The sequence below is a fragment of the Epinephelus moara genome, chromosome 22 (assembly GCF_006386435.1).
Source record: "Epinephelus moara isolate mb chromosome 22, YSFRI_EMoa_1.0, whole genome shotgun sequence".
In the NCBI taxonomy this organism is placed as follows: domain Eukaryota; kingdom Metazoa; phylum Chordata; class Actinopteri; order Perciformes; family Serranidae; genus Epinephelus; species Epinephelus moara.
Window position 1 is genome coordinate 20,987,922 of NC_065527.1, and position 23,412 is coordinate 21,011,333.

The 23,412-nt window shown below is 39.4% G+C and overlaps 2 protein-coding genes across 2 annotated transcripts; one reads left to right on the forward strand and one right to left on the reverse strand.

Annotated features, from left to right (window-relative positions):
• The first annotated feature begins 3,589 nt into the window (after nt 1-3,589).
• On the forward strand, nt 3,590-5,906 carry LOC126383417 (cilia- and flagella-associated protein 20). The gene is made up of 6 exons (XM_050033900.1): nt 3,590-3,795; nt 4,677-4,756; nt 4,860-4,971; nt 5,102-5,290; nt 5,413-5,526; nt 5,714-5,906. The coding sequence occupies exons 1-6, from the start codon at nt 3,712-3,714 to the stop codon at nt 5,717-5,719; spliced, it is 585 nt and encodes a 194-aa protein (XP_049889857.1). The 5' UTR covers nt 3,590-3,711; the 3' UTR covers nt 5,720-5,906.
• Nucleotides 5,907-5,989: 83 nt separating this feature from the next.
• Nucleotides 5,990-22,795, reverse strand: dgat1a (diacylglycerol O-acyltransferase 1a). The gene is made up of 17 exons (XM_050033898.1): nt 22,357-22,795; nt 20,087-20,174; nt 14,106-14,146; nt 13,853-13,938; nt 13,267-13,319; nt 12,648-12,753; nt 12,363-12,491; nt 11,775-11,849; nt 11,572-11,675; nt 11,345-11,383; nt 11,137-11,178; nt 10,953-10,997; nt 9,753-9,865; nt 9,596-9,661; nt 9,294-9,381; nt 9,101-9,163; nt 5,990-9,014 (listed from the first exon to the last, which is right to left on the reverse strand). Exons 1-17 carry the CDS (start codon nt 22,638-22,640, stop codon nt 8,847-8,849), a joined length of 1,590 nt encoding a protein of 529 aa, XP_049889855.1. The 5' UTR covers nt 22,641-22,795; the 3' UTR covers nt 5,990-8,846.
• Between the last annotated feature and the right edge of the window lie 617 nt (nt 22,796-23,412).

The following is a 23,412-nucleotide window of genomic DNA, read 5'->3' on the forward strand; positions in this document are numbered from 1 at the left end:
AGGACGGTGGATGGTGTGACATCTACGCAAGATGGCTGCCAAGCAAAAGACAGCAAATGTTTTTAGCACCTAAACCTAACCACATTTTAACCACAGCATTGTCACAACATTAAATTAAATACTGAAATGTAAAGAAACCTCATATCTGCTACATATGAAACATACAAATGTAACATATCTGTGGTTTGCAGACATACATTTATTCTTGAGTCACTTTTTGCACACTTTATTGTGTTGTGGATGTAACTTAAACTGAATACACTTGACATTTTTGCCCTAATTTTAACTCAGTACGCACAAGGACAAAATTAAAACATGCTTTTCAAATTTTATTAAAAATCAAAAACTGAAATCTCTTATTCACGTAAGTATTCAGACCACATTAATAGAGTGAATCATTCTGTTTCTTTGCTGCAGCACTTCATGATGTGTTCAGGTGCATCCTGTTTGCTTTAATTATCACTGAGATGTGCCTGACTGGACTCCACCTGTGGCAAATTGAATTGATTGGGCAAAGGCACACACTTGTCTATATGAGGTCCTCTGATTCACACTGCATTTCACTACAAAAACTAAGCCAAGTAGTGCTTTGTAGACCTCTGCGACAATTATTTTGCAAGACAGGATCAGGATCTGAAGTTGTGAGTGTTCCCAGGAACACAGTGGCGTCAATATTTGTGAAATGGAAGAAGTTTGGAACGACCTGGTCCTGTTCAGAGTTGGTTTAGAGGATCTGCCAAGAAGAATGGGATAAACTTCTTAAACATTTGCAAAATTTACCCAAGAAGACTTAAAGCTGTAACTGCTGCCAGAGGGGGCTCTACAAACTACTGAATTTAAGACCTGTTTACTTACGTAAATGAGAGATTTCTTCTTTGTTTTTCTCAATAAATTAGCAAAAAAATGTAAAAACATGCTTCATTTGTCATCGTGGGTCATTCAGTCTAGATTAATGTGCAAAAATGTCATTTATTTAAAATTACGACACAAAGTGTGCAAAAAGTGAAGGGGTCTGAACTTTTTCTGAGACCACTGTGTACACTGAAGACGGCTATAACACAATCCGAAATAACAGTTGAGTAAGTAGACAAAAAAGACGTGCAAAAATTAAAGCCCAAAACACTATCTTGTCTTGGTGAGACAAAAGGACGGAGAGACCAACACCCACTAGGTTTTCAATAAAGTTTATATAAAGCTGTCTCTGGGGTGGTCCCACACTGAAAGTGTCTGAAAGGGGGAAAAAGGTCCTTCTCCATCTCTGTTTGTCTCTGTATAAATACCTGACTCAGTTAGAGAAGAGCAGCGGGAGAATAATGGTGAAGAAACAGACGAAGAAATCTAAACTGTTTCTGTAGATGTTTTTATAAAGCTGCCAGCCTGTGTACCAGTTTAATTAAATTTACACACACACTTCTAGGAACAGAGGGAGAAACAAAGAGCACATGTGGAGAGAGAGAGAGGGGTCTTTTACATTTATTTGAACAGAGATATACTATTTGGAGTGAAGCAGCACCTCATAAACCACAGTCACATAAACAAGAAGAGAGATGGACACCACTCCATAGATTGTGTGTGTTTGTGTATGCCCAGGTGCACGTGTGTGAGGCTGTGTATTGTTCATGTCAAAATGTCACATAAATTCTCACAGCACATACCTCATCTTCACTTCATATGAAACTAATGAAGGATTTTTGATTTATATTGCGTTGCTGGTGATGTCATTTCTCAGAGGTCCTGGCTAATGTTTGATTGAATGTTTCTTGGCTTGTTCAAATATTTGAAACCGTTGTCGGATCTATCCCGGCCCGACTTGTTTAAAGTGCTGGAGAGAGAGAGGAAGGATGTCCCACTTCACACGTCAGTGGGATTTAGAGGGTGAAAGGAGTTCTGAAATATAGTTGTGTGTAGGAAGTCTATTTCTAGAAACTTTTGCTATTTTTGTATTTTTACATTAAAGGGGCACTCCAACAATTTAACATGTAAAAGTCAATTTAGTGCTGCACAACAAATGTCTTCTGAGGGTCTGTAGCAGCTTTATAGTCTGAGAAAATTAGGCTACTTAAAGGTCCAGTGTGTAGGATTTAGGGGGATATATTGGCAGAAATGGAATATAATATACTGAAAAATTTAGTATATAATCATGTTGCACCACCATGGTTCTACAGTAGCCCAGAATGGACAAAACAAACAGTAAACATAAAACATGAAAACTGCTTTAATCAGTGTTTTTACTTGTTGAAATTACCTGATCCGAAAAGGAGGAGACCTCTGCAGCTAATGTGGCTCCTGATAAAAACTTCCTAATGTCAACATCTTAAGTTATCTGAGAAAAGGGTGATCACACATCTCTGATGAGCCAATCAGCATCAGAGAAACACTGATGTGAACTGCTTTATTCAGGGTATACATCTGCATCACAGGGTATGTTTGTTTTGGAGAGGAAGACACATTTGCAGATAATTCAGCTCCTGGTCAAAACCTCCTCAACAATGAATACTAAAGGAATTCTAACCAGAGAGAAGTTTCAGCTGCTTGCAGTCTGCAATTCTCACTGCTAGATGCCACTAAATGGCCCTAAAAGGTATACACTGGTTCACCTTTGACTGGTTCACCTTTTAACGGAAAGCCTTTGTAACAAATAGAATTTGAAAGTTGCAGGTGTTTACCAGCCAGAGAGACTGTAATATAGGAAGTCATCAAATTGCATTATTCTAAGTCTATTAAAATATTAATTCATTAATTTGACAATTCTCATCAAATCTGTGTCTCCAAAACTTCATGAAAGTGCAGTGCTAGTAGCAGAATTATGACCATATAAGCAGGGATGTATTTACAGAACTGCCTAAATGAGGCAGAGATTTAAACTTTTTTCGTTTTTAATGCATCTTCTTCTAGGGAAAATTAAGCTTTAATATTCCATTTAAATCTAGGGGGGAAAAAAACAAAACTTTTTTGGGGGGTTTTCTTTGTTCTCACATTGTAGGCTAATGCAGCCTCAGGCTGGCAAATTCAATACAGGAGATTAAAAAGTGGAAAAAGTTATAGTGACACGCAGTTATGTCCTATAAAAAGATAATAGTTATCACAATATTTTCAAAATTACATTTGAAACAACTTCTTGAATAATTTCGGAATAAAAATCAACTTGATTGTTTGACACATTATTTTGCGTGTTGATTTATCTTTATAATATATAGGCACCGAATACAGGGGAATAAACAGTGATACGGTCCATACCATCGGTGGAATATTTACATTATGGTCTTATAATAAAGATATGAGTCATAATTAATAATAGCATAATATGAATATAGTTTAATGATGATTGATACAAAACACTCAGAAAACGTTTGACAGGCTTTTGGTTACCACGGCGACCGAGGTGCGTCACCATTTAAGAACCGGCCTGAGTAGCGCACAGAGGTTCCGCTCCCCTAGCAAGACCAAAATAACATGGAAAGTACGACTTGTCTTCTTTCTTTTTACGTGCCCCACGGAAAGGCGTGTGGTAATATCACAATACACGACTAGTCTGATTTTTATCCAACCGAAACGTTTCAATCTCTGACAGCGGAACGGTTTATTCTGTTCCACACGGGGCCGGTAGCTTCAGGGGCGGAAACCACATCCGCAAACAAACGTAACGCTCGTTAGCTAGCAACAGCTTTACTGCGGTGTAAACACATGTGTGGAGCGACGGTCGACTAGGATATGTTTAAAAACACATTTCAAAGTGGATTCTTGTCTATATTGTACAGCATTGGCAGCAAACCACTGCAGATATGGGACAAAAAGGTGAGCAGCAACTCAGACTGAATGCTGTGTGGGGCATCGAGCTTCCTTAGCTAGTCGTGCTAACGCTAGCTAGCGTTGTGTTTGTTGGGCTTCGCGGAAAACTGTCCTTTCTGTAGTAGTGTGTTTCGGATGCATTGTTCAAACGACTGAATAAGCCTGTGATAGTTGCATATGCCGTTCACACTCAGTTTAATAAGTGGGGTTAATCTGCAACGGCAAAAGAAAAAAGTAAGACAAACTCCCTGATTTAGTTATGAGGCAAACTCTCAATGGCTTTTTCAAGTGTCTTCCCAGTTAACATTGTCCGTTGTTGATATTTTGAAACTAGATATAGGTCACAGCAGTGATTGAAACAGTGGTATTTACCTGGTTGGGAGTTTGGGGATTTGTGGCGCTGAAAAAATATGGAAATTTGTATTACCATGATGCTGGCGAATACATAAAGTGACGAATTCAGAAAGCTCCTGGTTCCCACTGATTGTAAAATGTAACTACAGCAGGGTTCAAGGTGGGCCCAAAGGTGCTTTGCCAAGCAACAGTTAAGAATGGTAAAATATAGAACGTCATAATTTGTTAAAGACAGTTTGAGGTTAGCTAACTTACAACACTTTTAATATGTAGACAGTCCTGACAGTATTCGCAGACTTCATGTTGATTGACTACTCCCACATCAGCATCTGAATTATAGCCTGACTGATGAAAGATTTAAGAGGCTAATACAATCTTGTAATTTTCAGGCAGAGGTATATATCAAATGGATATATCAGCGATGAACTAATATCTGTGACGTTTATTATGGTGACAGCGCTCCTTACCAGTGAGATACAGCTTGATTTCTCCATATAAACTTTAAGAAAAACAATATTTCTGTTTGTTCGCAGGTGAGGAATGGTCACATCAAAAGAATCACAGACAATGACATCCATTCACTGGTGCTGGAGGTTGAAGGGACAAATGTCAGGTGAGTTTGTGTTTGAACTGAATCCTCAGCCCAGGTCGGCTCATTCGAGCTCTACACACCTCATCGGCACCCCTCATCTTTTCATTTCTTCTACTCCTTGCAGTACCACATATATAACATGTCCCGCAGACCCAAAGAAGACATTGGGCATCAAGCTTCCTTTTCTGGTCATGATCATCAAAAATCTCAAGAAGTATTTCACCTTCGAAGTCCAGGTAGGGTAGGCAGTCCTGCAGATACAGACCCCCTTTCCATATACTCATGTGTATCTGTGCACAACCTACAGCATGTGTCCTAGGATTCATGGTCACTCAACGCTTTCTCCCCATCTTTTACAACTTGTAGGTGTTAGATGATAAAAATGTTCGCCGGCGGTTTCGAGCCAGTAACTATCAGAGCACGACACGGGTGAAGCCGTTTATCTGCACCATGCCTATGAGACTGGATGACGGCTGGAACCAGATTCAGTTCAACCTGTCGGACTTCACCAGGAGGGCCTATGGGACCAACTACATTGAAACACTGCGTGTACAGGTTAGTGAACAGAGACAGATGGGGAACCAGCTGTCTCCTAGCGTTACTGTAGAATCCCCACAGTGAATTTCTAAGACTGTATCGTCTCTCTGTTGCTCATGTCTGACCTGTTTTCCTCTCAGATCCACGCCAACTGTCGCATAAGGAGAGTGTATTTCTCAGACAGGCTGTATTCTGAGGAGGAGCTCCCGGCAGAGTTTAAACTCTACCTGCCTGTACAGAACCAGAAGGCTAAGGTGAAACACACAAACAAACACTACACATAACCACCTAATTGCGTTTGCATGTCACAGTAATGTTACTTATGGGAATATTTTCATCATGATAACAACTAAGAGTCAAATAAGCAGATTAGAAAGTGGATAGTTGGACGTCTAGATGTCTGTCTTAACACTTGTCCATTTGTGTGTTTGTTTCTTGCAGCAGTGAAGAGTCTCTCCCTGCAGTGTTCCCCCAGATTCGACATGGAGCTGTGAGATTGTTTTGTGTTTAGACTCTGAAAAAAACATTCAAAAATTTGGTTATATTTTAATTTTGGAAGTATGAGTTTTGAGTGCTGTCTTGTGTTGCTCCCTGCGCAATAAAGTTTTTTATGGACTCGTGTCCTCACGGTTAATGCATGCTGTAGTTGTTTAAAGGTGATAGTATCAGTTAAGACATATTAAATACTGAAGGCAAGGAAGTAGACGAGTCCATTCATCATATATAAATAATCTTTATCAAATGACACAAATAATTTCAAGTGGACAGCTATGAAAATGATTTGCATTCCCAAAACATATAATTTTTGTTTCACTTTGGATTTCTGTGTACAGTATGAACAAATCAGTAATACATTCATTTTTACTACATATTGCAGTGAACAACCCCAAAAGAAAAAAAAATACTTAGATACAGTTCAACACAAAGCAGCACCTTCAGCATTTTCAACTCCTATTTCAAGAGCAGACACAGTGCATTAATGTGGAAACAGGAAGTGCAAGGTGAATTAAAACAAAGTGGGAGATGCAACATATTCACTGAAGAGTTTTTGAGAGTCCCATTTAAAGCTGTGGGGATGATGCTTTCCATGTTACACTCAGAGGAAACTCAGAAAAAACAAAATAAAGCAAGGCAGAATTAAAAGTAAACGACTAAAGTTTTAATAATTTGATTTCTGTTTATGTTGCCATTATATTCTTACATCAACTGACTTAGGTAATTTTACTGTTTAGTGTTTTAGTTTTTCCCACAACTAAGAGGAGAATGCACCAAAACTCTGCTGCCCAGACAGCAGCTCTCTGCACTGAGACACCGTAGTTAATATAGTTCTCAAGACGTCATTGCTACATGTGCTGCCTTAGATATAATCCTCAGATGTTCACTCTATTTAAAACATTAAAAGGTTGGACGAATGTCATGAGCTCACCATTGCACAGTTCACAAAATTCACACAGATTTTTAACGGTCGCAGTGTCAGACTGACAGAAATTAAAGGTGACATGTGTGCACTGAAAAAACAATAACATGATAAAGTTAATGCACGACTCTTCAATAAGGCTCTCCTCTAACATAACATTTTTTTTTACAAAAACTTAGAAATCACTGCTTTAAAAATGAACTTTTAACAAAAAGGTATTATACTCTTAAAGGGTCAGGTTGCATTTAGACAAGAATTTAAATTACGGGCAATAAGACTTCAATTCCCAAACATTTCTAAACACCATGAATATTAAAGCATTCTGAATCAATTGGCTACAGATGATACAAGATTAGGAAATTCATGTCCATTGTAAGTATTCGGCCTGTCTTTTCTTTTTAAATGAAACTTTGGGTATTTATAGTTCTTTATATTTTGAAGTGAAGCATATTTTTTTACAGCAGGCACTTGTTAATTTTAATAAGAAATGCTAACACACAGTCTCTTTGGTAACTGGTGTTATAATTTAAGAACAGTGTTCTCCCTGAAAGAATAAATCTTATAGTGAAAAGACTCCCAATTTACCATGGTCAGTCAGCTGTTACTGTGTATTTGGAAAGAAAATTAAAACAAATAAAACAAAAAATAATGTAAAAGAACATAAAATTTAACTAATATATGGCAACATCCATACTGGCAGCTTTTAAGACAGTTTCAACCAAGAAATGGACTCTTTAGAATTTCAATACTAAAAAAAACCTCTGGCAGTAAAGGGCTGTTTGAAACTCTTAGTATTACCTCTGCTGCTGCTGTTTTACTTTGAACAAAAATAAAAATTGAGCCAACTTTACATGACAACAAAATGTCAACATGCAAATTACAAAAAATACAACTCATTTGAACAAAACATATTTTCCTCGCACGATGGATATAACTTAAAGTATACATTCGTAGAAATCTATTGCTTTAGTCAATGGCATGCATCGCTTTAAAGTGCAAATAACATTCATTGGTTCAAATCAGTAAATCAACTACTGCATTAAATCATTCATTGAAAATAAAATACAACATAAAGTGTAATTTGGCACAACATAACTGCAGACGGACACATAAAATTAAAGTATAAAATAATCCGATGCAAATGCAACACAAAGAAGACACTAAAGTCAAGACAAATCACACCAGTAGCATGTAGTGTTGCATTAACAAGAGCTTGCATTGATGTTTGGAGTTGACAGAAGAGGAGAGGCTGCCTGGAGTTCCACGACTGTACAAATTAAGGTCACATAAACGTCCGTCTACACTTTCTCCTTCACTTTTTAGCCTCTACCGCATTTAACCATCTTTTATTATAAACTTCTGTAATACTGAACAACTGCACTGCATCAGAAAGACAGGGATACAGGACAGAATGTATGTTTAAAAAGACCTCACTGTGGTCAATTTTCAAACCTGGAGACATCCTAAATGGCAATTTTTAAGCCTGTTTATCCAGCTTCATCATTTCTCTATTGCCTTTGGGAAAAAGTGACTTCTCGACCACATAAAAAAAAGAAACATTTTCACATCAGCTCTGTGGAGGCAGGATCCTCCTTTGGCTTGCGCTCGCTCGGCAGTGGTTCACATTTCTTGCACACAAGGTGCATTTTCCGGAACTTGAGGAGTGTTTGGTAAGAAGCAGTTTCCATTTTTGAAGTGCTTTTAAAGTTTTAAGAAACTGCACCTAATCTTTGAGCTCATGATTCATCAACCACTAATATTAGACACTTCAGGAAACCTCAGCACCACACATTTACTTGTTTTTAGTCTGACAGTGAAGGATCAAGTTCAATACCAGAGATCCAAGTGCTGTTTCACTCGAGATCTCAAGGTCTGGCTGATGACATAAGGTGGATTACCTCTTTAAAGCAAGTACTTCTCATGTTGTTGGAATCATATCCTGATAAACCATGGTTCATTTCTCTGTAGTGCAAAAATCAACAAGTCAAAAACATTTTTCCTGCAGTTGCTGCTCTTCACAGACAGGTCCATATTAGCAGAGTTTCCTATTAAAGTTACCTTAACTTACTCCGCATTCAGTCATTGAGTTGTCCAGGCTGGTGTATATATATGTGTGTGTGTGTGTGTGTGTGTGTTACTAACATGACTCAGACATGTTTATGTGTGTGCTGTGGGAACATGCGCAGTGCTCCCATAATGAATAACATAGTAGTCATGGACGTACATCAACACGGCGACAGGCTGGCCGATGATGAGTGACATCCACACAGCAGCGTTGCCGTAGTTTCCATTCAAATATCGACCCACAAACCACGCCAGAGGCACCTGAGGAGATTAAAGTGCAGAGGTCAAAGTGTGTTTGTCTACAGCAGAGGAGGCAAAATGGTTTGTGACCGTTCGATGTATCTTACCTGAGCCATCATTCCCATAAAGGCCCACAGTCGGAACATTTTCAGCGGAACACTCACCAGGAGCTGAAGAAGATAGAGAAAGAAATACACTGAATTATTTTTGAAAAACATATTCAAACTGACTCAGCAGCAGCACCTCACAACTGTCAGACTTTGGTAGTGATTTGTGTCACACTTAATGCTGCTGGTTTACCTCGTGGAAGAAGGCAGACACCAGGAAGACGGCGGTTTGAGCCAGAAACTTATTGACCCCCCTCCTCAACATGGGCTTATAGAAGTGTCTGTAACACACAGAGACATGATTAAGCACAAACACAGACACTCGACAAGTTACACTGATCTTTATCTTTTAGATAAATGCCTGCCCACACCTCGATTTCTTTTATCATTGTAGTTTTGGATTTTATTTTACCCAGATTACAACAAGAATGCGAGACCAAAACATCGAACGGGATGTCAATGCCATGGAGAGATGTAGAAAGTGTGTGTGCTCACCTCAGACACCACTTGTGAACTGGGATGTTCCAGTTGGACCAGAAATATGTGACAGTCTCGGAGTTCCTGCAGTGACCAAAAATGGCACAGTGTGAGAATTTGGCATTGAGTGATCTGGATGATGGCTGATGAGTGACTCAATGTTCCTCTGACTCACCACCAGTCTTTGTAAAACTCTCTGTCTCCAAACTGCATCAGCTCTGCCACAAAGTTCAAAGAAGAGTGGAAAAACCAATAGAAGAATATTAACCATATCAGATGGTTAGGGACCTGGGAGAGGACAAGGATAGGAGGAGAGCAGAGGGGAGGTGAGGGGGAGAAGAGGAGAGGAAAGGACAGGGTCAGGGGATAAGTTAGGAAAGAGGAGGTGCCTGGGTTGGTGTGGTTACACTATAGTTGTCATGTTGCTACCCCTTCTCTCATACACAAAGTCCTGATACACATGAGACAGTTACAAGACGACCCCAGGGTTCAATTTGCAAGATTAAACGGTATTATTCACTTTAATTTCTTTTAAGATTTTTAATTATGAAGTTATAATCAGTAAAGAGATCCGAACACTGTATTAAAAGCCCAAAGCAATTTTAATTATGCAATGTTTCCATTTAACAGAGATCTTCATTAGGAATTGATTTGGAAATGCCTGACAAAGATCTCTGTTATATCGAAACATTGCATAATTATTATCATATGATTAGAGTGTGCGGATCTCTTTTCTGATTCTTGCCTTAGTTTGACCTTCTGATCCAGCACCTGTTAAAGTTTCTTGGATGTGCACACCCTCAACCCTGCTCTTCATAAAATTATGACAGGACAAAATTCAGAATCAAAATTTCCTTTTTTTTTGGCCAAGTATGTGTAGGTTTTTATTTTCTATTTTTTTGCATTGCTCTTAATGTACTAATACCTCAATAGGCACAACAGCTTGGGAGCAAGAACAACAAATATGGACACAAAAGGTAAAACATAAACAGGACTATTATGTACACAAGTATGTGAAAAAAATAGGTGTTGAAATAAAAATAATATAAATATATATTAAAAGCCCCAATTACAAGGGTTGATATTTTAAAAAGCAAATTCAAACCTACCTTTTTAGCCTGGCTTTAAATTGAGCTGTCTTTTATTGTATTTTATCTAATTTTATTTTTTATTATTTATTTTTTCAGTTTATTTTATTTTTTAAATTTTGTATTTATGATTATTGTGTATTTATTTATTTATTCTTATTAATCTGTTTTTTAAATTTTTTTTTTAGCTGGCATATTCTTCACTTCGTTACTTATTTATTTTAACTTACTTATTTACTTTTTTAACTATGGTTATTGTTTTTATTGTGTAAAGCACTGATACTCACAGCTAACTTTAGGAGGCGCTCCATCATCCTAGAAAAGTCCATTTCCTGTGAGAGACACAAACAACAACATTTTTTTATAACAATGTTTTGCCCTCAACACAAAATTAATTATGATCCCTTGCTTCGTGCTCTCCTGAGGATTATTTATCTTCATATACAGTTCAGTGCCGTGGTGTGTACGCACCTGGAAAGGTTTCATTGAGTTCTGTATAGTGGGAACCATCCACTGGGAAACACAAATGAAAATTGCTTTACATTGTTTTAAAGGTAAAAACAGATTTAAATACACAAATATTTCCACGACTTCCTGTTGAACGTTGTGTTTCAATGTGTGTGTGTTAAGAGAATTTTCTGAGCTCTTGTCTGTGTGATTCAAGTCATGCTAATGTTACCTGCTGTATCAATCCCACCAACAGCTGCGTGAAGAAAAGCTACAAGAGAGAGAGAAGGGGAAATAATCACTTCTTAGATGCATCGTGATGCAGACATGAACGAATCGGCATCAATTCACAAATGTCAACAATCAATTATCCAAATGTTTGTTAGGAGAACATACACAATGTATGTGTGTGTGTGTGTGTGTGTGTGTGTGTGTGTGTGTGTGTGTTCTCTTTCTCACCATTTCAAAAAGTCTCCTCATCAGGAACCTTTTGCGTATTCGAGATGACCGTGGGAAGTTGAGCTGGTAGCAAAGCGTTGGGGCAAAGACAAAGTAGTACATGTCTAAAGACAAACACAGAAACAAAATGTTAATTTAAGCTTATTGATCATTCCAGTATTTCATTTAAAAACTGTTTATGTTGCTGCAGACATCACAGTTACCTCTGTGGGTGAGGTTGCCTGGGTAGGAGACATGACTATGAACTGCTGATCCATTGGACTGCGCCACGGACGGACCTAAAACACACAACATCACGAGCTCATTTCAAAAACTACCAGACCTTTATTTTTCTACAACAACCCATCAAATTCCATTATAAGCACAACAGACGATTAGCATGTTGGATTTCAAGGGTTTCTGTGTGTGTAGTTGGTTTATCCCTGCTGCTACAGCGAGGAGATAAAGCCATCGTGTTGCTTTTAGGATTAAAATAGCTTTAAAACACACAACTTTGATCTCTGTCTGCGTGGATGACAGTGTTTTATTGCCAAAAGTTGCAGATTGTCTTGTCACCACTGGATGGTAGTAGCAGCACAGTATTAAACAAACCCAAACAAAATAATCCTGTTAATATGCTCTGATATTCGTGTGTGTGTGAATCCATTTTTTAAACCTTCCTTGCAGCAACTCTGGGGTTAAAGGTCCTGCTCAAGAGCCTCTCATACCTTTGCTCTTGTCCTGTACTTGACATGTGTGCCTGCTTACAATGTAGGTAACATTTCTTTGACAGTTCATGCTGATATACTTACATGAGTATGATCGCGTTAGTCTCTTGGCTTTCGCTTGCCTGATTTCTCGACACCACCTGTTGGTGTCTTGGTAGGAGTACAGCTTGAGAAGCAGCACTGTGTCGATTGTTAGGGAGAGCAAAGCACCCACTGGAACACACACACAAACAATGGACCATTGACTAAGAGCAATAAATAACGGATGAAAGGAGCACTCTGGTGTGTGTGTAAAAAAAATTCTTATTTGAATGCTTTATTTATGTCTTTTTATCACAGTAAGTAAACATGGATATATCTGGTGTGTACCTGGGGTCATGGAGTCCACAGTGAGCACAGTGACTGTGGGGAAGATCATCAATGATGACAGGTTAAAAAAGTGAAGAAGAAGTCCTGTCGATTCGGAAATGGTACCCTAGAAATGAAGAAAGGAAAACAGAAGCGTCCTTTGACCTGTGACTGTACAACGCTTTCATTATTTGTTCTTTTAATAAGAGAAACACAGCTTGGATCTAATGTCCCTTTTACAATTAAAATATTGCATTTGTCGGAAGCGTTCTTGTATCTTGTATCTAATCTAATCTGAACCAGGAGTGGCGTTCTTATCAGAGTTCAGAGCAGGTATAAAGAAGGGAGGTGCTGTGACACTGAGTTTACTGCGTAGACTCCAGGATGTGTAATGTCCCTGTCTCAGGCAAACATCCTTGATTAGAAATCCCTAAACAGTGATTGAAACAGTTCATCTAACTGTGACAAAACCATGAACACAGTTATAATTTCACCCTTACTTCTTTGTGATCCACAGGTGGAGTCAAAGGTCACAGCAGTTAATCAGTAAATGTTGCAAAAGCAAACTGAACTGAGGAATTAGATTTGTGTCACCAAGAGTTGAGCCTAGGACAATGTGTGTGCAAGTCGCTGTACTCACCACAACCAGGCGCCTCTCTGTGTACAAGGCTGCTAAGATGAACACATTCGACACTGAAACACAGAGCAGACACAGAGCTCATTCATCAGCTACAGCAAACTGATTGTCTTTACTGTTACCCTGTACAACAGGTCAGACTGTATCCCTCCTGAGGACAACTATATTCATTCACCTTTGCATAACCTGTTTACCTGGGTGGATAAAGCCAGTTGTTGCCGCAAAAAAGACAATGTCAGGAGTCAACCTTCTTTGGGTAAATAATCAATAACAGCCTGGTAGACTATTCAGGACAGGAACTCATGCTAACAGTGCTTTTATATACTGTCTTTGACCATCTGGATTAATAAATCTCCTGTACCAGATCACCTGTTTGGGACATGGAAAGCCTGTAAACATGTTTTATCACAACAATAACACTTTGTGTTACAGTGATAAAGACTAGTGTTCTCTGATTTAAGTACAAGAATAACAGGTACAACACAAGTTAAACCTAAACATCCATCCAGAGGTTACAGAAGGACAAACGCTACAAGTCATTTAACATCTGTTTACACAACAGTCATGCAGTCAAATGAACGCTCCATACCGATGACGAGGCAAGGTGCTGGCCAGCTATAGGGGTCCTTCAAGAAGAGAGACACTACTTGGATTGGGTCCACCAAGATGCCATATCTAGACAGGAGAAGAGAACATGCTTCTAATTGTTTGTTTAGATGATGACATCTAGATCCTGTTCCTGTGAAGTTTGTTAATGTAATGTAATGGGAGTGAGTTGTAGCAGCAGCAGCTTGTGCACAGTATATACATAACATTAATGTAGGTTTGTGTAGCTTACTCACTTTATGATGTTCTCCAAGAAGAGGCGTGCGTTACTAAGCACCTGCAAGAGAGGACAAAACAGCCAACAGGAGGTAATGAGCACAGTTCACAGTATCAACAAGGTTGTTTTCTCTTCGGCCGTTCACTAAATCTGGCCTTTGTTTAACACCCAAATAATATTTTCAGCAATCTGCTATAAATCTGGCTTATCATTTTCTTTGCCCACAGCTCTGCTCGTGATTAGTCTGCAGATTGCGATGTGCTTCAGTGAGTTGTTCAAAACAAAAACAAAATGTTTCCTTGAAAAACAACTGTGATTTTGGATGGTTAAGGAGCCGCTGCCCACAGTACACACAGTACACACAGGTACACACACCTGTCCTGTGTGAAAGCTGCCATTATGCTGAGAAACTTACGGAAACAGCAAAATTAGCGATACATAGTTAGACGGTGATATCCACATGATCTGTTGACCCTGCTGCTGCTAACTCTGTTAAAATCTGTCAAGTAAAATGAGTTTATCATTATATTATGTATTAAAGTTCAAGGTCCAAGTCCAGCTCTGGCTATCTGAGCTATCTGAGATAAACCTAACCACCAACCCCTCTACACAGAGCCAACACTGCATATGTATAGCATGTATACATGTATTTTTAGATCATTTTATGGCACGTTCAATACATAAAGACACAGATAAGATAACGAGTACAATGAGGGTATGACACGCGATAAGGTCATGCTGTAGTAATTATGTGGCATGTTACACCTCAGCCCACTGGCCTGCCAACATCCTGCAGCAATGTGGTTAAGATTCAACTATGTCTTTTGTCCGAACCAGTCACCTTTGCCTTAGTAGCCTTCAGCATGGACAAGAGTGGACCATCACGTATTAGGACGCCATTATTGGGACAGTGGCCTGTGCAGAGCATTTAAAGAGAACATTGCAAAATGTGATTTCACAATGATTTAACTGTACAACTGTGCCTGTCTGTACAAACTGTATATTGTCCCTGTGCTGAGGGAGGTCAGTGTGCAAAGTCAGATACAGAGCACCACCCAGGGATTTAGCAGGGATCAGTGTCTTTCTCAAAGACACTTCAGCAGCGGGTCTAGTAACTGAACCCAGGCTGCCTGGTTACAGAAACATTTCTGTCCAGCTGTAATTGCTGTAAGGTGTTTTTCTGCTGTTATCTGTCTTGCAGTCAGCAGAGCTCATTCAATCGCTCAGTCTCAGGAATGTTATCTTGTGTCAATAATTAAAAATGAATATCTTTCTGTTTGATTTGTTAGATCAAGTCTTTTAGCACCCAAAGATTAGAATATCTATACTCTGAGTTGAACACGTTTTCTTATCTAATTACCTTTGTAATCATTTGCAATTTTCTCAGTAATAAAACACACATGATAAGACATTAAAATAGTTTTTTTTTCCTTATTTTGAAGGACAAGATGTCTCAGCTTATCAAATAATATCCAAGTAACACAAAATTCACAATATATAGGCCATTTTTATGCCACCTTTGAATAATCTGATATGATTTAAACAACAGTTATGACACTGTATGAACCAGATGACACATGGTGATAAAGTTTCAGTAATTTAACTTAATTAAACTGTATCTCAGTGTCCTTAGCTGTGGATAGAAGCAATGTATCAAATACATGGTAGGTAAGGTTAAAAATAGAAAGAGCTGTTGGGATTGGCTGAACTTCAGGAGCCCGACATACAAAGCAGACCTGAGAGATGACCTGGTGCCAGCAAAGATTGAATGATCAAACATTTTACATTGGTTCAGGTCTTCTGTTTGAGGTTTTCCTTCAACACACAGCAAAGACTGCATCTACATAAGCACTTAGAAGTTTGCATTCATTATATAAGTTGTTGAAAGACCAGTAAATTAAATTAGCAAACTAGCCTTTCCTTTATTTCTGAGCAAACCTGTCTTATCAGTTTTGGTATATGCTCAGAAACTGAATGTGATAAATCTGCAGCTAGCACCGTTAAGTTTTGCTGTGGTCATTTAAGCTACTCACATGGTCTGTTTGGCTGCACATCAGAGGAAACAATGATACGAACCAGATTAAGCATCAATTGTTTGTACCACATCCTGGCATGACTTTTTGCTCATCAGGGAAAGTATCAATGTTTGACCCTATCTTTCTATCATCCAGGCACACAGTGTCTTAAAACACTAATGTTTTTGTGGATTCAAAGCTCAGATGTTTTAGCACCAATTCAAATCTGCTTAACAATGTGTGTGTGTGTGTGTGTGTGTGTGTATGTGTGTGTGTGTGTGTGTGTGTATTTTTAGTGGGTGCTTTAAACCTTGAAATGGGCAGGTTTATGCCAGCAGTCCAAAGACAGTTTGGATGCTGTTTGTCATCCTGACATGTCATTACAGGCTGACAATGGCTGCTGTAAGAAACAAGAAACGTGGGGCCATTTTAGATAACAAGATTCAAGAGTGCTTCCATGAACGCCCTAATTAAGTCAAAGCCTCTTCATGGATTCCCCAGTTGCCAGATGGAAACATCAGTAATGCACACAGTTTGCACTTTTATTCATCGTCCAAACAACTGGAGAAAGTCTTGTTCAACAAGAGCAGTCTGATATCACTCACAAACATGCACGCCCACTGCACGAGCACTTTAAGAGAATTGAAAGAAGAAGTGCTGCTGTTTTTTTAAATTATTTTGCAGGAGGTTGTGCATGAACTGAATTAGTAATATCTGTAAACACTTAGCTTCAACATCCAGAGCGTAAAAATCAAGGAAGTATAACAACACATGTAATCTCTGATCTCTAGAAATGTGCTCCTGCAGCTGACATTTTAAGAATTTAGCCGACGGTCCTGGTTATTGAGGACAAATTACACAACTAAGCTCCTAAACTGTACACACAGACTTGCAGACACACAGACACAGACACAGACACAGACACACAGACACACACACACACAGAGTGACTGTGGTTCCACTTCACACTCTTACAGCCTAATCCTTGAGGCTTCCTAAAAACAGTCTGAACCGAGCGGTTTCAGCCGTCCCTGGTGACCACAAAGTAGAGGACGTGGTCGTCACAGCAATAGAAACTTTCAAAGACGGGATTAATCCTGTCACAGAACTGCAAAATTAGGCTTGATTTGGGAAAAAAAACATAGAAATACACCACAAAGCAGCCACATACATACGCTGACATATTATTGTGCAAATGCAGGGAAAAATGACTCTTGTGCATGCAACCATGTATGCAAAGCATGCACATTGCACACATGTATAGAGCTCCATTTGTAGTGGCTGTCTTCATCAGTTTCATTAGGATTATAGCTAACTGGATATTTTCATACATACATGACAGAGACATGTCTTTGATCACTACTGCAACTTGAACAGAGACTGTAATATTCTGCATCTAACACAACTGTCAAAGATGGGGGTCAGGCAGGTCAGGGAGGGCAATACAGTCAAGATCTCACACCAACTAGCGTTCCATCATCCTTATGTTTTATGATAGTTTTGAAAAGCCACTGGGGCGTCGGTGGCTTAATGGATAGAGCAGGCGCCCCATGTACAAGGCTGTTGCCGCAGTGGCGCGGGTTCGATTCCAGCCTGTGGCCCTTTGCTGCATGTCACTCCCTCTCTCTCTCCCCACTTCACACTTCGCTTTCCTATCAAATAAAGGCAAAAAAAAAGAAAAGCCACTGCCGGAGTCCCTGCAATAAATGCCACGGACCACCGTACATCCTGGCCCATTAACAACGTTTAACCTCGTCTAGAACAGTGGCTGCACATGTGCACAGTATACAACGATCAGCCAAAACATTAAAAACAGTGGTGGGTGAAGTGAATAACATTGATCATCTTTTTACGGTGCAATGTTCTGCTGGGAGACCTTTGGTCCTGGAATTCATGTGGATGCTACTTGACGTGCTCCACCCACCCGATCACCGTTGCAGACAAAATAAACCCCCTCATGGCAACAGCACTTATTGATGGCAGTGCCCCCCAGCAGGACAATGCACCCTACCACACCAAAGAAAAAAAAATGCTGACAAGATGACAAGAGGAACGGGAGTAAGAGCTCAAGGTGTCGAACTGACCTCCAAATACCCCAGATCCCAACCTGATCGAACATTTGAGGGATGTGCTGGTACCCCAGAAGTACCCCCGGTCCACAGTGGGTCCTCCTTTGACTGGACTTGGCTCTGGCCTGTCAAGGACACAGGACCTCTGGAGGCTGTCCCTTGGTGTCTGGCACCAGGGTGTTAGTTTCAGATCTTTTGAGTCCTGTGGGTTGTGAAGTGGGGTACCAGCATGTCCCACAGATGTGTGATCAGATGGGGATCTGGGGAATTTGGAGGCCAGGTTGATGCCTTGAGCTCTTTGTCACATTCCTCGGACCATTCCTGAGAGATGTTTGCAATATGGCATGGTGCATTATCCTGCTGGAGAGCCACAGCTACTGGGGAGTGCTGTTGCAATAATGGGGGGTGCCTGGTCTGCACTGGTGTTTTAGTGGGTGGAGCATGTCTGGTGGCATCCACATGAATGTCAGAACCCAAGATTTCTTAACAGAACATTGCATTGTAACAAGATGATCAGTGTGTTCACTTCACCTGTCAGTGGTTTTAATGTTTTGGCTGATCGGTGTATTTAGTAGGGCTGGGTGATATCCTGATATACCTGAAATTCATATCACAATATTTTTCAGCTGTGTCTAGATACTTGATGTATATCTCTATATTTTTAATTCTCAGAAGCATTTCATTAATGCTAGGACTGGGAGACAAAATCATCAATAATGTGGATATAACGACTAAGTGGGTAAAGGCAAGCATTAAAACAAATAGAAAAATCTGGTAAGTTGATAAATTTACATCCCTTTACTCTAATGCAGCCTTTAAAATGAGGGAAAAAGACACCATTTATGACATATCATGATATAATATCCAAAACATAAGATGATAGTAGTCTCATATCTCTGTAACAATATAATATCTTCATATTGCCCAGCCCTAATATGCAGCATAGCTCGTTTTAACAAGAGCTTCTGCTACTTTATTCTATTGTCATATAGAGTGCTACTCTGCTCTTACATATTTTCGCAGCCAGCTTCTGTTGCTGCTTTCAAGTTTTTCCTCTTGGTTTGTACTAGCAAGCTTAAGATTTGTAAGCATAAACTGTCATGCACACAGGGGATTTTTTTCCCAGAGCTATAAATAACAATTTCCTGCTAGACGATTAATCTTTTGGCTTCATGTTTTATTTTAGAATTTCATAGAAAAACAACTTCACTGGCCAAGCATGCCAACTCCGCTTTGAGCCGAAGATACTGTAGAAAAACATCAATCAGGCATGCAAGTACTGCAAGTGGTGTTATATTCTATTAAACCATGTGACTATTATAACCAAGGATTTAAAGTATTATTATATAATACTAATGGATATGGGTCGAATTAAAGAAGACACTAAAACTTCAACACTTTTTATGTTTGTTTGTATTCATAGATGCTTCATACTCTGCATCCTGTAATCATCTCGCTCCTGTAACTTAGAGATGATGTTCCTTATTTTGTGCTTGATATATACACCTTGTCTGTCACTGCAATCCTTGGAATAGTCACTGTGGGTACACCAGAACACCCAGAATATGTGTGCATCTGACAAAAAGTGTGATGAGAGTGAAATTTCGACTCATAAAGTACACTCTTTAACTGTAACTAATCAACCCTCTTAATCAAAGTTGTAGAAATGAGAATGTACAGGAAACAGCAAACCATGCCATGTGGGAGTAACTGTGCATGTATGTAATGAGATAACGTTAAAGACGACTTATCAGACTCCTCACAGACAACTCAAACAGACAAGATGTGTGTGTCACAGTTTGATGGCGTTTGGAGCAACAGATGTGCCGGGGTACTGCATTACTAATGACATGCAGTTTGTGGAAGTCACAATGCAGCACATTTTCACTTCTGAACGGACACGTAGTTTGACTCACCAGCATGACAACACACCAGTTAAGGATTCCTCTGTAGTTGCTGTAGCCACTGGCCGAACTCAAGAGAGACTCCTGGAGGACGTGGCAACTGCATGGAAACACAGAGTCAACAGTTTAATTGATGGTTTTTAGGGTCGATCAAGCTCTTTGCATTCCTTTCTGCCTGTTTGTCTCCATGAGCTCGAGGATTATGTAACTGGGTGCAACCCTCTGGACACTCTCAAACCACTGCTAAGGAAAGATTCAACTGTATCTTGAAATTAAACATTAATTTTGATGTTGGTATGATGTTCGTATTCAGTTTAGAGGCTGCACAATAGTCACTCGTGGGGTCAGGGTTACAGTTAAAGTTAGGGTGTGGCATGTACTGACCAACATGGTAAAAATAAACTGCACATTTTACCAGACCTTATGCTCGTAAAACATTTAAGTATTTCTATTCATTAACTGTCTGTTTTGTGTTGGTTTGTTTGACACATGCACTGTATCAGACTTTCCTGGCTGTAAAGCAAGAATTTGGCAGCACTTCTAAACATAGAGGCTAGTGGTGGGAATCAGCAGAGGCTCCACGATATGATATTATCACAATAGTTAAGTCGTAATACAATATTATTGCAATTTCAAATGTTTTGCAATATACTGAGTATTGCTTTAATATAAAAGATTAAAAAAATATTGCGGTATATTGTGATTATTACCTTTCCATTACCATTACTTTTTTTCCCAACTGCAAATTATGTCCCCAGTGGAGAACTTTGTCAAATGTTTTATCTAATAAGGTAAAATGTTCAGTCTGTTTGTCTTACTTCAGTCATTTTTATTGCAGCAAAATGTATATAATGGAGTGAAAAGTACTGAAAGTGCATCAAGCAATCAAAGAGTTGTGAAAATTCAGGTCAAAGGTATTGACCCAATTGTCCACAGGGGATTGTGAAAAGTGGGTTCAATCATCAGGCAATAAGTTTTACACAATCACAGATGACAGAGACAAATCAGAGAGGAGATGAAAGCAAAGGTTGAGTCAATCAAGGAGCAGGAAGGAAAGAATGTAAAGCAAGGAGGGAGAATCTGAAAAGAAGTAAGAGGAGAAAGTACACAGATAGATAAGGTGGAGGATAATGCAGTATTAAACAGAGACAGGTACACAAGGAAGCCAGGTAAAATGAGGTGAAGAGACAGGGGTGGCTTCAGTACAGTAACGAAGGGAAGAAGTGTTTACACAGAGTAAACTTTCCTCAGTGAGTACCAGGACACAAACAGCAAGACCAGACCAGCAGAGGAACGTGCAGCCAAAACCGTAGTAAGCAGGCACAGGAGCCGGCTTCAATCCTATAGAAATGCATGTTTTCAAAGGTAAAGACTTATCTGGAGAAGTGGGTGTGTTATCATAAATTGTTTAGGGTAAGGGTCAGGCTATTGTGACTGTCTCACTTGTACAAACTATTTATTCTCTTGACATGTATCCAGACTTACAGCTACCCCTCTCTGTTTCACAGAGTAAAAGTTTCAGGGAAAGCAAAGCAGCTGTAATAATACCTCCCTTTACACACACACACACACACACACGAACACCCACTGTTAAATCCACAATGCCTGATTATCATAGCATTTTATAAGTAAGTCTACATTTCCTTATTATTTCCAGGTGCTACACTGACATGTCTATGCAAGAAGTAATAATCTGAATTTAACTGATCTAACTGTTCCATTTTTTGCCTTTACTCACTCATTTTATCCACATTACTGGTGACAACTTATTAAAAATCTCTGTGATAATTGTGCAAAAGCACCAACAGTCAACCCTACAGTATGTTTGCAATATTGATATTGAAGTATTTTGGTCAAAAATATTGTGATATTTGATTTTCTCCATGTTGCCTGGCTCTAACCCACAGCTGTGGTAGTTAAATACCACTAACATGTGGATAAGAAAGTTCTACTTTGTTCAAAGGAAGGTGTTGGACATGGGAGATGATTTTCCAGTCCTCAAGGCAAAGTTATTTTGTATATCAGTATGCAATTAAAGGTGACAGTATCTTTGTTTTTGTCATTAAAGTGCCCCCCTTTAATCTGAGGACAGCCCTCTGACAGACAGGCTAATTAAACCTCTGTGATAAAGGTAATTAGCTCAAGAATATCCAAAATAAATCGAGATATCATGGGGATAAGTAACACTGGTCTACATGAGACATGCTGTAAATGAACACAGTAGCACAGCTTTAATGTTAATATGAAAAATAGCTGTAAGTCACCGTAGCTTTAAGCGTTACCTGAGTCTCTCGTTAATTTCTTCCACCATAGTCTTCTGTCTCCTCGGACTGTGTGTCATGTGTCTGTCCGCCTCTCTGTCCACCTTCCCGTTGTTACTCGCATACCTGGACACCTCGCCTGTTTTGGCTTTAGCGGGACACTGTGGGGGTTTCTGCCCGGCATCGTGCCACTTGCTCCCGTTGGCTTGTTTGGCCGTTGGCGGCGTCGCAGCACCAGCAGCACCGGAGATGGTCGTCCTCCTCCGGCGGGTTGCGGGCCCTTTCATTTCGGCTCTATCGCTCATTTCAGCGGCTTCAATCACGCAGTTTTTACCTGCCTGACATCACTGGTCAGCCTGCGGTCACTTGTGTCTTTGTTTCCATCCGCTGCGTTACACCCAGAGCTGAAGGAATAGTCCCAAGTCGTGTCGGCGGTGCTGCTTATGAATGATAAGATGTTTCATCACCACTACAGTTCAAATTGCAATTGTCACAAGGGTTGCCAGGTCTGTGTTTTCAACTGACATCCCCCCATCGAACATAAATCCGAACCCACTTCCGGATTAGCCCATGAACATAGGCTGCATATAAACTGCGGGGTATGGACAATGACATTTATTGTGTGTGTAACATAACTGATAGAGGATATGATTTCATCAACCGTCAACAGCTACAGCTCCCATAATCCTTTGACAGCCTATCATAGAGGAAATATACCTTAGCTAATTTAAATGTATGCATTTATGGTGATTTTGTTGTATTATTTACTCATTGATCATATAAACACTAAATAAGTACACTGTTTGTTTTTCATGGTATTTTTTTCATATTTTTATTGTGATTTTTCTCTTTTATTTTCATGCTCCTTGACTTTGCTTATTATTGTTATTTTCTCCTGCAATCAAACACAAAGGCAACTTCCTTGGCATTAAACCTTATTTACAGTCACTAAATCCGATTCTGATTGTTTCATGAGGTTAGCCGCTCAGACAGCATTACTCCCAACACAACCACCACCAACTAACAAATAAGCATCTGATTAAGTTGTTGGTAATAGTATGTGCACGGGAGGCAAGT